This window comes from Nansenia antarctica (assembly GCF_963989245.1).
Source record: "Nansenia antarctica genome assembly, chromosome: 2".
Taxonomy (NCBI): domain Eukaryota; kingdom Metazoa; phylum Chordata; class Actinopteri; order Argentiniformes; family Microstomatidae; genus Nansenia; species Nansenia antarctica.
The window spans coordinates 85,012,506-85,027,505 of NC_137675.1; the positions used below are offsets into that span (position 1 = coordinate 85,012,506).

The 15,000-nt window shown below is 45.1% G+C and overlaps 2 protein-coding genes across 2 annotated transcripts in view; both read left to right on the top strand.

The window, feature by feature from the left end:
- Nucleotides 1-8,292, top strand: part of prf1.3 (perforin 1.3) — a gene marked incomplete at both ends in the record, with an annotated part of 8,475 nt that extends 183 nt beyond the window's left edge. Inside the window, 9 exons of the mRNA XM_080523582.1 lie at nt 1-72; nt 921-992; nt 2,184-2,383; nt 2,777-2,966; nt 3,235-3,408; nt 4,000-4,131; nt 5,557-5,832; nt 7,298-7,431; nt 7,944-8,292. The exon at nt 1-72 is cut by the window's left edge and continues 183 nt beyond it. Coding sequence (XP_080379708.1) covers nt 1-72; nt 921-992; nt 2,184-2,383; nt 2,777-2,966; nt 3,235-3,408; nt 4,000-4,131; nt 5,557-5,832; nt 7,298-7,431; nt 7,944-8,292 — 1,599 coding nt within the window. The remainder of the gene's footprint in view (nt 73-920; nt 993-2,183; nt 2,384-2,776; nt 2,967-3,234; nt 3,409-3,999; nt 4,132-5,556; nt 5,833-7,297; nt 7,432-7,943) is intronic.
- Nucleotides 8,293-13,222: 4,930 nt separating this feature from the next.
- stx1b (syntaxin 1B) overlaps nt 13,223-15,000 on the top strand; it is a gene marked incomplete at both ends in the record, with an annotated part of 69,301 nt that continues 67,523 nt past the window's right edge. The window contains one exon of the mRNA XM_080524480.1: nt 13,223-13,252. Within this exon, the coding sequence (XP_080380606.1) occupies nt 13,223-13,252 (30 nt within the window). The remainder of the gene's footprint in view (nt 13,253-15,000) is intronic.

Genomic DNA, 15,000 nt, shown 5'->3' on the forward strand with positions numbered 1-15,000 from the left:
AGCGTGGTGGACGTGAGTGGCGGACGTGAGGGGGGCAACTGTACCCTCTGTCCCAACACGCTGCTCAACCAGGCCAGTACAGTAGCTGTCTTTATTATTTATTGGTTCATCATTTATTAGCATAGAAGTATAGTATATAAAGTATATAAAAGCATGTTATTGTGTGTTTACAGGTGCATCCTGTGCACATGACAAATAAAGTGTGATTTGAGCCATACAGTATAAGGACGCATTGCATCATAATGTTAATTCATTTACTGTATTACTGTAAAAAACATTAATTAATAATAATAATAATACATTAGACTTATATAGCGCTTTTCTAGATACTCAAAGATGCTTTACAAACTGAAAAGATCGAGTAGTAATAATAAAAAAGAAACAAAAGGTAAATAAATAAATTGATTAGACTCAAGATGGCGGCGCGCACAGACGCGCGGCTTGGAGTGGCTTCAACACTGGTGTTTTTTTCGACTTGGTACATGCATGTCTAACCCTAACCCTAACCCTAACCCTAACCCTAACCGTAGCACCCTAGCACCTAACCCTAACCCTAGTTTTCCCACATGTACCGTATTCGCACATGTACCGTAACATGTACATAAGTCAGTGTATACACTACACACAATATTATTTTATTCTATTTATTCATATCGTTCTTGCTCCTATTTTATATGAAAGTCCCATTGTTTTTATCCTATTGCTCTGATGATCAAATTGTATTTAGTCTATTTTTTTTTAAATTATCTGGTGTTGTTTTATTGTGTAATTGTGCTGTTTGTTTTGGCTGTTGAAACTTTATGTTTTTAAGATGCTGTCTTGGCCAGGCTTCCCTTGAAAAAGACATGTACCGTATTCCCACATGTACCGTAACATATACATACATAGTTGACGTGACCTTTCGACCCCTGCTCTGCCAGGTCCAGAAGCTGCCTGTCTCCGTTCGGGACTGGCGCATCAAGGTGCACTGCAAACACATCGTCAGCAACAAGGTACCGTCACACCCACTACAACCACACACTCAGTCACACCTACTACAACCACACACTCAGTCACACCCACTACAACCACACACTCAGTCACACCTACTACAACCACACACTCAGACACACCCACTACAACCACACACTCAGTCACACCCACTACAACCACACACTCAGTCACACCAACTACAACCACACACTCAGTCACACCTACTACAACCACACACTCAGTCACACCAACTACAACCACACACTCAGTCACACCTACTACAACCACACACTCAGACACACCCACTACAACCACACACTCAGTCACACCAACTACAACCACACACTCAGTCACACCTACTACAACCACACACTCAGACACACCCACTACAACCACACACTCAGTCACACCTACTACAACCACACACTCAGTCACACCAACTACAACCACACACTCAGTCACACCTACTACAACCACACACTCAGACACACCCACTACAACCACACACTCAGTCACACCAACTACAACCACACACTCAGTCACACCAACTACAACCACACACTCAGTCACACCTACTACAACCACACACTCAGTCACACCAACTACAACCACACACTCAGTCACACCAACTACAACCACACACTCAGTCACACCAACTACAACCACACACTCAGTCACACCTACTACAACCACACACTCAGTCACACCAACTACAACCACACACTCAGTCACACCTACTACAACCACACACTCAGTCACACCTACTACAACCACACACTCAGTCACACCTACTACAACCACACACTCAGTCACACCCACTACAACCACACACTCAGTCACACCAACTACAACCACACACTCAGTCACACCTACTACAACCACACACTCAGTCACACCTACTACAACCACACACTCAGGTTTCATCTTTCTCATCGACATAGCAACATCATCTGTTCTATTCCATTGTGTTGTCATACTATTCCACTCCATATAGGATTCCTCAGTGGGAGACTGTTATAACTGATTGTTGTCTGTAAAAAGAATATTGTATTGCATGTGTATTAATTGCATCCTTTTAAAATATTGATGTAAATAATAGTGAAGTGATAATCGGGGGGCACCCTTGAAAAAAAAAAACTTGTTCTCAAAGGGACAATAAATAAACACACCCAAAATATCCTAGTAACAATTCTCCTCTCCTCTGCTCCCAGATCTTTGAGTCCAGCAGTGCTGTGCTGAGGGAGGGGACCAGTGCTACCAGTGATAGCTGGGAGGTGGGGCTGGATGTGGGGGGCAAGTATGGGCTAGCTGTTGGGGGAACCCACTCCATGTCCTCCATGTTTGCCCAGAGCCACTCCTCCCAAGACAAGTTCTCCTTCACCAGCCACGAGTTCAAGTGTGAATATTACACGTGAGTAGCGATGGTACTTATCAGATGTAATGTGAGTAATTTAAGTCATTCTATGCCATTTTCTAACCCTAACCCTAACCCTAACCCCCATTTGTCCCCAAGTTCCCAGGCATTCCAGGTCTGTCATGTTTACTTTTGCAAAAGGTGGGGGGGAGCATCTTACACAATTGATGACCTCCTCCTGATCACACATGGTGCCATTTAGGTCAGCACCAGGTCTGCAACGTAGTGGAAAAGTGCCATTAGTCTTCTTCCCAGCATTCCTAAATCCCTGTCATCTTGAGTTCAATCATGAGGTCATGAGGCAGAATTTTTAAACCCCCAATTAAAAGAGAAATCCACCATCATCCCTCTCTCCTCTCCTTGATCATCCCTCTCTCCTCTCCTCCTTAGTTTCCGTCTCGTTGACCACCCTCCTCTGGCCAAAGACTTTGAAGAGTCGCTCAAGAACCTTCCAGCGACCTACTGCCGCCAGACCAGGCCCGCCTACAGACAGTTCATCGCCATATATGGAACGCACTTCATCCGCCAGGTGCAGCTGGGGGGGCGTGTCCAATCCACCACCGCCATGCGCACCTGTGAGGTAACCGATCACACCACAGCTGGGATGCGTTCCCTATTACGATTGGAAGAACAAAATCTCAAGGGAGAAATTAAGAACTTTTTTTGGCGGGGGGGGGGGAGATACTAAACTAAAGGCATCTTTATTTAAGGAGGCCATCTTGGAATGCATCTAAACCTTCTTATTGTCAGTAACAGTAACTCGGTTAGTACAGTAACACTGAAATGTGTTGCGTTTAACAGAATAATGGCTGTGTTGGCTTATTGTCTGAATCTATTTCCCTCCTCAGGTGGCGTTGTCGGGCCTCTCCACGAACGCCGTCAGCGACTGTCTGTCTGTGGAGGCCAGCGCCACCATAGAAGGCGTCACCGGCAGTGCCGAAGCCCAATTCTGCAAAGACAAGAGCAAGAAACTCAAGACGGGCATGAGCTTCAGCAACACATTCCGCGACCGCGTCACAGAGGTGAAGCTGAGTTCTAGTTGTAGCAGCGTAGCTCATCTGGCTTCTATTCTTTAACACTAGAACAGCCATGAGGGCCATTTGACCCCTGTGAGTAAAATTGTTTTTATATCTTTGCACTCGATCAAATTTCAGGACCCTCCTTTCATGACTTTTCCGAGATATGTGCGTTCTACCACCCAGTATCCTTACATTTTCAAAATCACATCAGGATAAGCTAGTATAAAGCTATTTTGCAGTTTTTCTGTGTAGGAAGCAGGCTGATTTACAAGTGGCCAACTAGTGGTCGTTGTGTGTAAATAGCAGCTTAGCATTGAAGAAGAGGGGCTCTTTTAGTAGGTAAAAAGGCACGGTTGTTCTAGTGTTAAGGTCTGACTTGATGCAGACTGTGATTTTGTGGGTGTTTGAGTTGAATTCAATGGCGGTTAATTAAGGACAATGTGTCACATGTTTGATTATGTTCTTGTAAGTCTCTCTCGGATCGGGATAAAAGCTTAAACGTTTGCTAAATTGCTCAAATGTGGGGGGAAAAAAACAAATAAAATATTTAAACATACAGTATGTTTTCTAATTATTGAAACGATGTGACTGCAGGTTCTGGGCGGTAACGGCGACAGCAACGGCGACATCCTCTTCAACCCAAAGTCCAACTACAAGGACTGGCTGACGTCCCTGAAGACGCAGCCTGGTGTCGTCTCCTACAAGCTGAGCTCCCTCCACATGCTGGTTCCAGGGCCGCTTTAAGGGGGGGCTAGCTGGGGCGGTGGCACAGGGCCTCGCGCTTTGGAGGGCCTCGCGTGAGGCAGGGTAAAAAAAAAAAAAAAATGTTATTTTTTGTACCCTGGCTGGCGAGGCCCTCCAAAGCGCCAGGCAAGGGACCATATTATTATTTTTGCCTTTAATACATTTCTAAATGTTCACACATGTGATAATCATAGTCAATCATACATCTAAAATCTAGCATACCTGTAGGACAGGGAGATTCTTAGCAACAGAAAAAAGTAATTTCCCCCTATGACACCTTACGTGAAACGTGAAAAGAATTTTTGGCCGCGCGTTGACACTTGTTGTGCATAGTGACTGCTTAGTGCAACGGACAAAATGCAGAGGGAACGAGACCGAGGAAGAAATGTTAATCGGGTGCTGAAAAAAGAAATACAAATAAAAGAAAGGAAGGCTTCAGGGCCTCGCTTAGAGGTTCGTTCTAAAAACAAGTGAGGCTCCCGTTAGCACCGAAGAAGCTAACGTTACTGCTAGCACTAGCAATGCTAGTAGTAGCACGGCACAGCCCCCCCTGAGAGGCAAAGATGATGTCTCTGAGGTGGAGGAGGACAACTGCTACACCGGCAGCAGTGGGGCTGCCCAGCCCCAGGTGATGATGGTCAGGAGTGGCGAAGTAGAGGATACGGAGGCGGAAGATGGAGCTCCTCAGAGCAGCAGCAGGGCTGAGAGTGATGGAACGCAAGACGAGCCTACGGTGTTAGATATGTCATGTATGATGATCCTGGTAAATTGGCCGGTACATATGGACTCTACAGTTACAGAAGTGATCATTAGAAGAGGTCCCCCAAAGATGAAACCTGGATTTAGTTATCCTAAAAATAATGAGAACAGGAACTTTAGTGAAACTTTATTTCTCCGAAAACTACCAAATGGGGAAAAAATAGAAAGAAAGTGGCTTGTGTACTCTCAAAAACGGGACATGTCTTTTTGCTTTTGCTGTAAGCTTTTCAACATGGATAGGCCTACATGGTGGTGAGTAACATCTCTATTCATGTCAATAATGGCTTGTGCGTATTTAATGTTGGGTATGATGACTGCTTTATCCTAAATCCTAATCCTTTACGAGTATAAAAGGTTTGAAATGAAACAAACATGGTTGTAAACTATCTAAATAAGTAGATATGCTATTGTCTATCAGCACAGCATGTGAGCGCATTTCTTGCAATATATCGGTGCGTGCGTGTCGCGCGGTTATAACAGTAGCCTACATCATTATAAAAGGCCTCGGATACATATGTATTGTGTATCTAAATCTAATTTTAAAAATAATAATAATAAAAAATAAAAAAAATCCTCCAATACAAAACAAAAAAAAAAAAAAAGGCCTCGCAAATCTGACTTCGCACAGGGCCTCGCATATCTCCCAAGCGGCCCTGGCTGGTTCCCCACGGCAACCCCGCTCTCAAGGACAACCTCCGCGCCGCCATCAATGCCTACATCCTCGACAACGCCGTATCCACCTCGTGCCCCTCCAGCTGCAAGGCAGGAAGACGCGACAAAGACTGTGCGTGTAAGTGTAGCGGGCACCAGAACATCGATGGCAACTGTTGCCCTGAAGAACCGGGCTTGGCAAGAATGACCGTGAAAGTCGTCAGGGCAAAGGGTCTCTGGGGGGACGGACACCTACGTTTGTCGGATGGATCAGTGGCGGATACAGAAAGTGGCTGATGGGTAGGCCTGGAAAAATCTGGGTGGGCCTGAGTGAAACTCATCACCGCACGTTTTAGACCTATGTATGAGCAGCCAGATGGATGGAACACAACCGGGCTCGCGATCATAGGCGCCGATTTATGTTTCTGCCCATGGGTGCTCGAAACATTTGGGTACGACCAACACGCATGCACACACGCAAAATATTCGCAGGGACTGGAGGAGATCACTATGCAGACCATGAAACGAACGGAAAATAAATAAAGTACCTGTCTACCCAGAGAATGCAACGGACAGCCAAACAAGTTATTATAATACACACACGCAAGGCATTCAAGCGCACGCAATTCAATGAATTAACCAATAACCATCAACTATGGAGGACCAAGTCTGACAGAATTAACAATAAATATATAGGTACATAAATGAATGTATGAACAAATAAATGAACGAATACACACTAGGATCCTCTGTGATATTCCTTGAGCAGACAATTCCGCAGTTTCCACAAAGCCTACTGCTCGTTCTTTAATTACACCTCCATGAATGAATCGAATACAGACAGCAACTAGCTCGCGCTTGGATAGATCTTTATACTCATCCGCAAGTATGGCATGATAATATGTGGATTGGTCATGCAGTTCAGACTTTATCTTTCGAATTAGCAGTGAGGCTGCAGCCTCAAGCAGCTCATCCTGAATGTGATGGCTTAGGAGCGTGGCATTTCGAGGCAGTTCCTTCAGTCTATTTTCAATTTCTGGATCATATTTTGACATGAACTTGAATAGCTCCAAGAAATTACCTTTATTGAGCGCCTCTTCCGTTTCTCTGTGACCTCTAAGTGGAATTTCCAACTTGGCACACAACATAGCAATGTCTAACACAACTTTAACGTGTTGCCGGTTTCGCTCTATGAATGAAACGGCATCACCGTGCATTTGATTTAACACTGTCCCACGGCTTTGGGGTCCATGGCTTTGCCCATCCAACTTGGTGAGGGCAACAGCATGCGGCTTGCTAGACTCGTGTTTGTCACAGGCCTGCCGGAGACGTTTCCAATTTTTGTATCCATCTCTTATAAAAGTGAACTCCGTGTGCGCCTCTGGGAAATGTCGACACACTTTACAAAAAATAGCGTCTCTTTCATTACTATATTCCATCCACTTGAACTTCTCGTACCAATTTCTACTGAAGGAGCGCGATTTCCCATCTATTACAGTGGTAGTAGGGAATGTTACCAGCTTTGGTTGAGTGGCTGGTTCCTCCATGGCTGACAGATCCGACGGTGTAGTCCTACCAGTTCTTCACAAGCCGGTGGCAATGACGGTCGCAAGACAAAACTATTCACATTACAGTTAGTTAGTGAAAATTAAACTTTAAAAATATTTTATTATTAAAAAATATGTATTTTTATGAATCTGACTGGGTGGGCCAGCTGTCAACCCAGGCCCACCCATAGATCCGCGCCTGGGATGGATACGTCAAGGTGGGATTCGGTAACCAATGGGACGCGACCGGCGTAATCTGGGACGACAACTTCCCCGTCTGGAACAAGGTATTCCGCTTTGGAACCGTGAACTTGAGCCAGAAAAGGTGAGTTTGAGTTTCACGTGGTCATTATAATATTTTTCAAAAATCGAATTTATATGGAGCTTTTCTAGGCCCAAAAGGCGGTTGGTTTGGTGAATAATTAAACGATTCTTGGGGGTGATTATGCAAAGGTTCCCTGTCTTTGGAAAGTGGGGCAGGAAGATGTTTAAGACTCTCTGTTGTCAGTATCCCCACTGCTCCCATAGCCAGGCTAGTTCTCATTATGCAAATTACAACATTTTTTTTTTTTTTTTTTTTAAGAATAAGTCAAAAAATATGATGAAAGAGAACCTCTCCGGTTTGCGTGCAGTTCATTCTCTGTTAACACTTTGTTGTGTCAAGTTGTTGTTATAGCCTACCTGGGTTACATACAGTGATTTAGAAATTGCTTTGTCATTTCCTTGCACAAGGGTTATGTAGGTGGATGGGGGACAATGACAGCCTCCAGTGCTTTCTTTCTCTCTCTCATTCACCCCTTCTCCCCCACCCTACCCTCCTCTCCTCCCCCCCCACAGACCTGTCCGTTTTGAGGTGTGGGACCGGGATAACGTCTGGGACGATGACCTGCTTGGGAAGGGGTACATGTACCCTAAGAAGGGCACCAACAGGAAATGGATCAAGCTGGACCACGGCTACCTGTACGTCTCCGTGTCCGTGGTGTGCGCCCCCAGCCTGCAGGGATCTCTGTGTGGCCGGTACGCCCCCTCCCCGGACTCCCAGGGCAGGCTGGGCTACCTCCCCCCATGGGCCGGGGGCGCACATACACCCAGTCTGCTGGGATACCTCCCCCCATGGGCCGGGGACGCACACAGACCCAGTCTGCTGCAGAGGTCTGGGGGGGGGCAGAATAGGACATTTCTCTGAGCAGTGAAATGTCTATCTATCTATCTCTCTATCGCTCTCTGTCGCGCTCTCTCTCTCTCTCTCTATCGCTCTCTCTCTCTCTCTCTCTATCGCTCTCTCTCTTTCTCTCTATATATACTGTATATATACTGTATATATATGTTACGGTACATGTGGGAATACGGTACATGTGGGAAAACTAGGGTTAGGGTTAGGTGCTACGTTGACTTGGTACATGCTGGCATGTCTAACCCTAACCCTAATCCTAATCCTAACCCTAACCCTAACCCTAACCGTAGCACCCTAGCACCTAACCCTAAACCTAGTTTTCCCACATGTACCGCATTCCCACATGTACCGTAACATATATATATATATATATATATATATATATATATATATATATCAAATGTGTGTGTCTATTTATCGTTTGTTTATTTTATATTTCTGTCATTGACTTTTTAAACTATTTTTTGCTTATAGTGTTGTTTATTACACTATACATAATTTTTTATTATATTGCTGTCTATGTCTTTATGCCTTATGCACCAACCACACCAATTCACTTCCATGTATGTGTGAATATACTTGGCAATAAAAATAATTCTGATTCTGATTCTGATTCTGGTTCTGATCTTTACTTCACCCTTATGTAAGGAAGGGAATTGATAAGATGTTATTGATACCGATTCCATTATCAATTCTGTTTATCGGTTCGATTCTTTATCGATTCCAATTTTCTGTGTGGAAAAAAAGTAGGTCTACACAGGTTTTCAGCGTCAACGCAGCTGTTTTATTATCTTGAGTCTCTGAACACAGTGTATAATATCTAAACATAACATTTGAACATAAATAGAATGAGCTCGAGCAGCTGGCTGTAGTTGTAGAGCTATCTGTAGCAACAGTCTGTCTGTCATCATGTAAAATGGATGAAATGGGAGAATATTTGTACAGCATTCATTTTCATTTAGGGTTTCTTAATCAAAGAAAAGATCTGCTAAGCCTGCCTACGTGGCGCTAATGTTATTAGCGTAGGATATTTACCCTCAGAGACAGTGCGTGGTCAAACGTTCTGGCTACGCAATACTATCACTATGGCAACGAGTTCAAAGTTCAGTCCACTGTCAGGCAAAATAGCCATATAGGGACTTTTCAAAACTAAACTTAAACTGTTCAAAATATCCCAAATAATGTGAAATAGTGTAACATTTACCTGTTAATTCATGTTATCATTACACTTACTGCTGAAAACTGTCCGTGTTTTCTTCTTAGAAACAATAGCGTATATGCGGTGAGCATCTGTTGACAAGCATAAACGGTTGTGCTTTAAGAAGCAAGCACATCAAATGACGAAGCTTAATAATAAACACATTATTCTTAAATATGTTTGTAAATACACTCTGGTAATCTGCTCTGGTTTCAACGTCATAGAGCGCTCTGAAATCAGTTAATTGACGGTCAGTCAATGCATTGGTTGCGCCATCGCACAAGTTGTAATTTCCCTTGCAATGAATAACGGATCACTGTGGGCCAAACTCTAACCCGAGATCCACACCCCAAACTGACTCTCATAAATCGATGTATCGATTGATGTATCGATTAATGTATTGATTGGTGTCAATGGGAGATCTGTATGTTAATGTGACTAGTGGTGTGTGGATATAAAGTAGGATTCTACCCTGGGTCGGTGCGCCTTAGAGGGCCAGGTGTAACTGTAGCGGGGGTGGTTTGGAATCACGCTCCTGTGATGACTAGGCCTGACCTGAGACATGGAAGCTCAGGTGTTAGGCTCGGACCTCGAGGATGTCCCCTTGGCCTAGTGGTAGTCGCGTGTGTCTCCTACATGTCGTGAGCTTAGAATTATAAGGTTCTATCTCCGTTTAGGGTAGTTCAGAGATATTGAGCGTCAACATTTTTACATTCCTTTATGTTTTGTGAGATGGAACCTTTGTATTTTATGAATTACTAACTAAAACATTTCAACATTTTAAAAATAACACCACACAGGCATTAATAAACACCTAATGGATCAGATTATGTAAAAAACTCAATTTTGACAAAAATGGAGATAGAACCTTATAATTCTAACGTTACGATGTGAGACAGTGTGACTCTATTTTTAGGACAGACGCGACCCTACAGGTTGTTCCACCCCCCTGGAGGAACGAGCTTCCCACTGCTGTCAGGACTGCAAAGTCACTCCCTATCTTCCGCCGTAGACTGAAGACCCATCTCTTCAGGCTACAACCTTAACTGTCCCTCCTGAGAGATCTACTTCCCCTCTACCCCCCCCCCTCCCCTGTACAGTTTCTCTACTGTTAATATTAAAAAATGATAATTAAATAAAAATAATTATTTCTTCTAGCACTACGACTGCCAATGGCCCTGGGCCTGAGCATAGATTACTTTTTCCTGCTATGACTGGTGGATCTAATGATGATCTAATGATGATTCACTTACTTAGTCAAATGTATTTGTTGTAAGTCGCTTTGGATGAAGGCGTCTGCTAAATGCCCAAAAAAAAAAAAAAGGAATGTAGGTACACTCTTAGTGTCTGGTTTATGCCGGTCCGAGAACCCTTTAAAAGTCCCTTTCGGAAGCCTTTTTTCTAATGTGTGGTTAATGTGAGGTGTAATGGCTGTCAGGTTCCTCTTTAATGTGTAATTACCGTCCCCTTTTTTTACACAGCTTGATTTACTGAGAGGGGACCCTGGTCTGTATCGTGTTTTAACCCCACGTGATATGGGTGCTATTCCTCTCCCTGTCAATTCATTTAACAAGCCAGGACATCACTTTAGTGTTAGTGAGGGTGGTGGTGGTGGTGGTGGTGGTGGTGGTGGTGGTGATAGAGGGGGGGTGGGGGGTGGGGGTGGTGGGGACCTGCTGGTATGCTCATCCCTGGGCATGCTGCCAAGTCCTGGGGAAAAAATGAAAGCATTGAGGCTGAGTTCATCAAAATCATAAAATCCTTATTGGAAAATGACACTTCCCTCATCTAGAACCCTTATACGGGAAGCAAGGTGGCACGGCGGCGGGGGCACTATCTGGCCTGATGCAGACTCTGATTAATAGGTTAATTTGTTTCATCCGTTGACTTCTGCTCCCATTGGACATCCATTAGAGCTCTCTGCTGGATGGGGAAACCAGAGGGTAGGCATGGGCTCATTGGAATGCATGGAACGGAATTAGGAATGGAGTCAAATATGTGACACTGGTCTGTCTGGCGAAAAACAAAGTCGGCAGCCGATTTAACGTTCAGACTTTTATTTAGAAAAATGTTCAACATTTCAGCGTTGTTGAAAATCAGCGACACACTCGCTAGTCAACTAACACAGCTTTTTTTTGTGAGCCTGCTAACAATGTAAAGTAGTGTTATAGTTAACTATAGGTAGCAGTGGGGATTACTCGCGTTGCAGTGTTTTGGCTTGACTAGCGAGTTTGTGTTGGGATTTTTTCCACAACATTGAATGTATTTCCGTGTTTCAAAAGAAAGGTCTTGATTGGTTGCCGACTTGTTCCCCCTTTCCCCAGACTGTGCCACATATATATATGTGTGTTTGATACAATTCCTCATTCTGTTCCATGCATTACAATGAGCCCGTCCTCTGATTTACGCCTCCACCAGCCTGGACATTCTGCATTGCCAAATTGGTCTTAGAAAATGGAGTGAAAATTGATGAGCAGGGCCTTTATAGGGTGAGGTTTAGATGGAAGGTTAGGGGCCAGGTTGGTTAGGGTCAGAGGTTAGGGTGTATATTCCGATGTTCAGACTTTGAGTAAAATATGATTTTTTTTGTGTTCAAAGGAAACCAAGATATAGGGTATACGTTTCGAGAAAATATATATAATAGTCCTGCTTTTTGTCTTTCTTTGGTATCATTTGCAACAGATTTTATTTGTGTATTTAGGTACTACACTCAAATAACCGTTGAATTGTGTGTTCTCACTCACTATGTATCAGCAACATAATCTAATCCAAAATATTCTGGGGCTGAGTTTCCATTTGAAATGTAAAAGCTACAAGAAAATCTCCAACCCAGTCTGCTGCCTGCACAGGCTATGGCACAGCGCCGCGTCAGTCATAATGGGGCCGTTTGCCATTTTGTGTAGCGGACAGCTCATACATGCACGGGCACTGAAGCGGAAGGGCTTCCGATAAAAAAAAAACGGTGTTTCATAGCATCGCCTCATCCTGCGATGAACTCACTCCCCTCTCCCGTAGTGGGCCTCACCGGGGCTGCTGAGGAGACCGCTCCTTTACGGAAGGACGGTTATGTTTTGCCGCTACCCCCCTGCCCAGCCCCTCTGCGCGTTCACTAAATTCCACCGAATTATTTCCATTCACCTGAAACAAACTACAGTTCCCTGTACAGTCGGCGCGGCACAGAGCGGCGGCCAGTTACGCGCTGCAGAGAGACACCGGAGGGGGGGGGGGGGAGAGAGAGAGAGAGAGAGAGAGAGAGAGAGAGAGAGAGAGAGAGAGAGAGAGAGAGAGAGAGAGAGAGAGAGAGAGAGGAGAGAGAGACAGAGAGACAGAGAGGGAAAAAAGGGCGGAGGGGGAGGGGTAGCAGGTAAAGCGATAGAGATAGAGCGAGAGAGGCCGCGCGTGCGCACATAGCTCTCCATCCCTCCGCATCGCTTCTTTTTTCTGCCTTTTTTTTTTTTTTTTTTGCAGCATCAGTACCGCGCTCGTATCGCATTCGTTTGCTGGAGCCGGAGCGCGCTGCGGGGCGACACTGCACCGCCGAGGAGGACGCACAAGCACCGTAGAGGGGGCACCGAGAGGAGAGCAGAGAAGCAGACAGAGAAGGCAGCGCACAGGGGACACGCATAGCCCCTCATTTGAATACAAGAAGACAATATCAAATCAGCCGGAACATTTTGGACATAAGAAGACGACGAGGCGGAAAAACCCAGGCGATTATATTTTAGCCAGCACGGCGGGGAAACAATGAAGGACCGTACGCAAGAACTACGAAGTGTAAGCTTATATTATTTCTACCATTCCTCCTGCCCCCCTCCTCCTCCCTCGGTCTCCCTATCTCCCTCCTCCTCCCTTTCCAATCTTCACCGCAATCGGGCGTCAGCGTCAGACTCTTAGCCGCTTACTGCTCAACGGCAATACAGCATACATTTAAACAACCGAGTTTACGCTTCTTACCAAATATATAAATATATATATGTATATATAGGTCTATATATATTTGTAAAAAAAAAAAAATATATCTCGGTTCGTTCTTATTTTACGCATTTGGATGAGTGTGTTCTCGTCGGCGGTGATAGCGGTGTCCATGCACTGATAGGTTACAGGGAATAGCACCAAGATGGGGAGAGAGAGTGAGAGAGAGAGAGAAAAAAAAGAGTTCACTCTAAAAGATACACAAAATGCAGTGATTTAAGTGAAAACTTCACAAGCAGACTAAACGCGTAAACGCGTCTATCCAAATAGCTCGGCTATAGCCCAGAAATGATCACGCAAATCAATATTAGCTCATGGATGCTTATCGCTGGCTAATATGGATGGAAAGCTACCTTTAACGGCTAAGCTACAGTGGTGGATAGGAAGCATGTAAAGTCATAGCAAGCAATCCATTTAAACACCGGCTATTATAGGCTATGTATTCAACCGTTGGCAGAATAAAACACGTTTGACCGTAGAGAAGCCTCACCCATTGCATTTCTCTCCTCTGCCTGTCTGCATGGATGTAGCCTACATATTGATGGATGAAGTGTTTCATATCATATAGGAATGGGATGGGGGTCGACTATAGCCTCTAGTGGGGGGGGTCAAATTGTGAGATGTTGTAGGCTACATTTTTATTTTAACTGCCACTAAAAATAGGTTGGGATCGGGTTCGATGTTGACGGGTGTGTGTGTGACTGGCAGGACTCGTGATCAAGGACGGATGGATGGATGGCACGCCAACCCTCTCTACAGGGTTCACACAGGTTCGCTGTGTGTGGAGACACCGCTATGTCACACTCCTGCAACACGGCTTCATCTGTGTGTGTGTCCCCCCTCACCACCCCCCCCCCCCTCACCCCCCCTCACCACCCCCACCCCCCACCCCCCCACCTGCGATGGAAAACCACATATCCGTTCTAAACACACATAGCCTACCGTGGACAGATATGACGTGAGAATAGCCGCACAATGATATTAGCGGTAATTAGTGTTTTTTAGGTTTTTATTGAAATAGGAATTTCCCCCCCCCCCCCAATTCTCAAGGCGATTGGATCGATAGGAGGCCCGATGGCTGTTTGGCGTGTAGCCCTGCCTCCTACGTCTGGTGATCAATAAAACATCCTAGAGGAAACGCCTGGCCCTATCGCCTGCCGCTCTGCGCCTATAGCTCAACTGTGTGTGTGTGTGTGTGTGTGTGTGTGTGTGTGTGTGTGTGCGTGTGCGTGTGAGTGTGTGATCATCATTTCCAATTGCACTGCAAATACCTGCCGTAGCCTAGCCCGTACACCCATATATACCGCACTGCTGTCAACGTTCGCAAATGATTTCTGACTGCAGAGCCACCGTCCACCGTCCACCGTCCACCGCCAAGGCTCCTTGGTCAGCGGGTGTAGGCTACACCGTCCACCTTGCTGGCGTAGATTTTTCTGCCTTTTTCCCGTGAAACGCTGAACACAGACAGCTCCATCCATGATCAGCTGAACACAGGCAGCTCCACCCATCACGATCAGCTGAACACAGACAGCTCCATCCATGATCAGCTG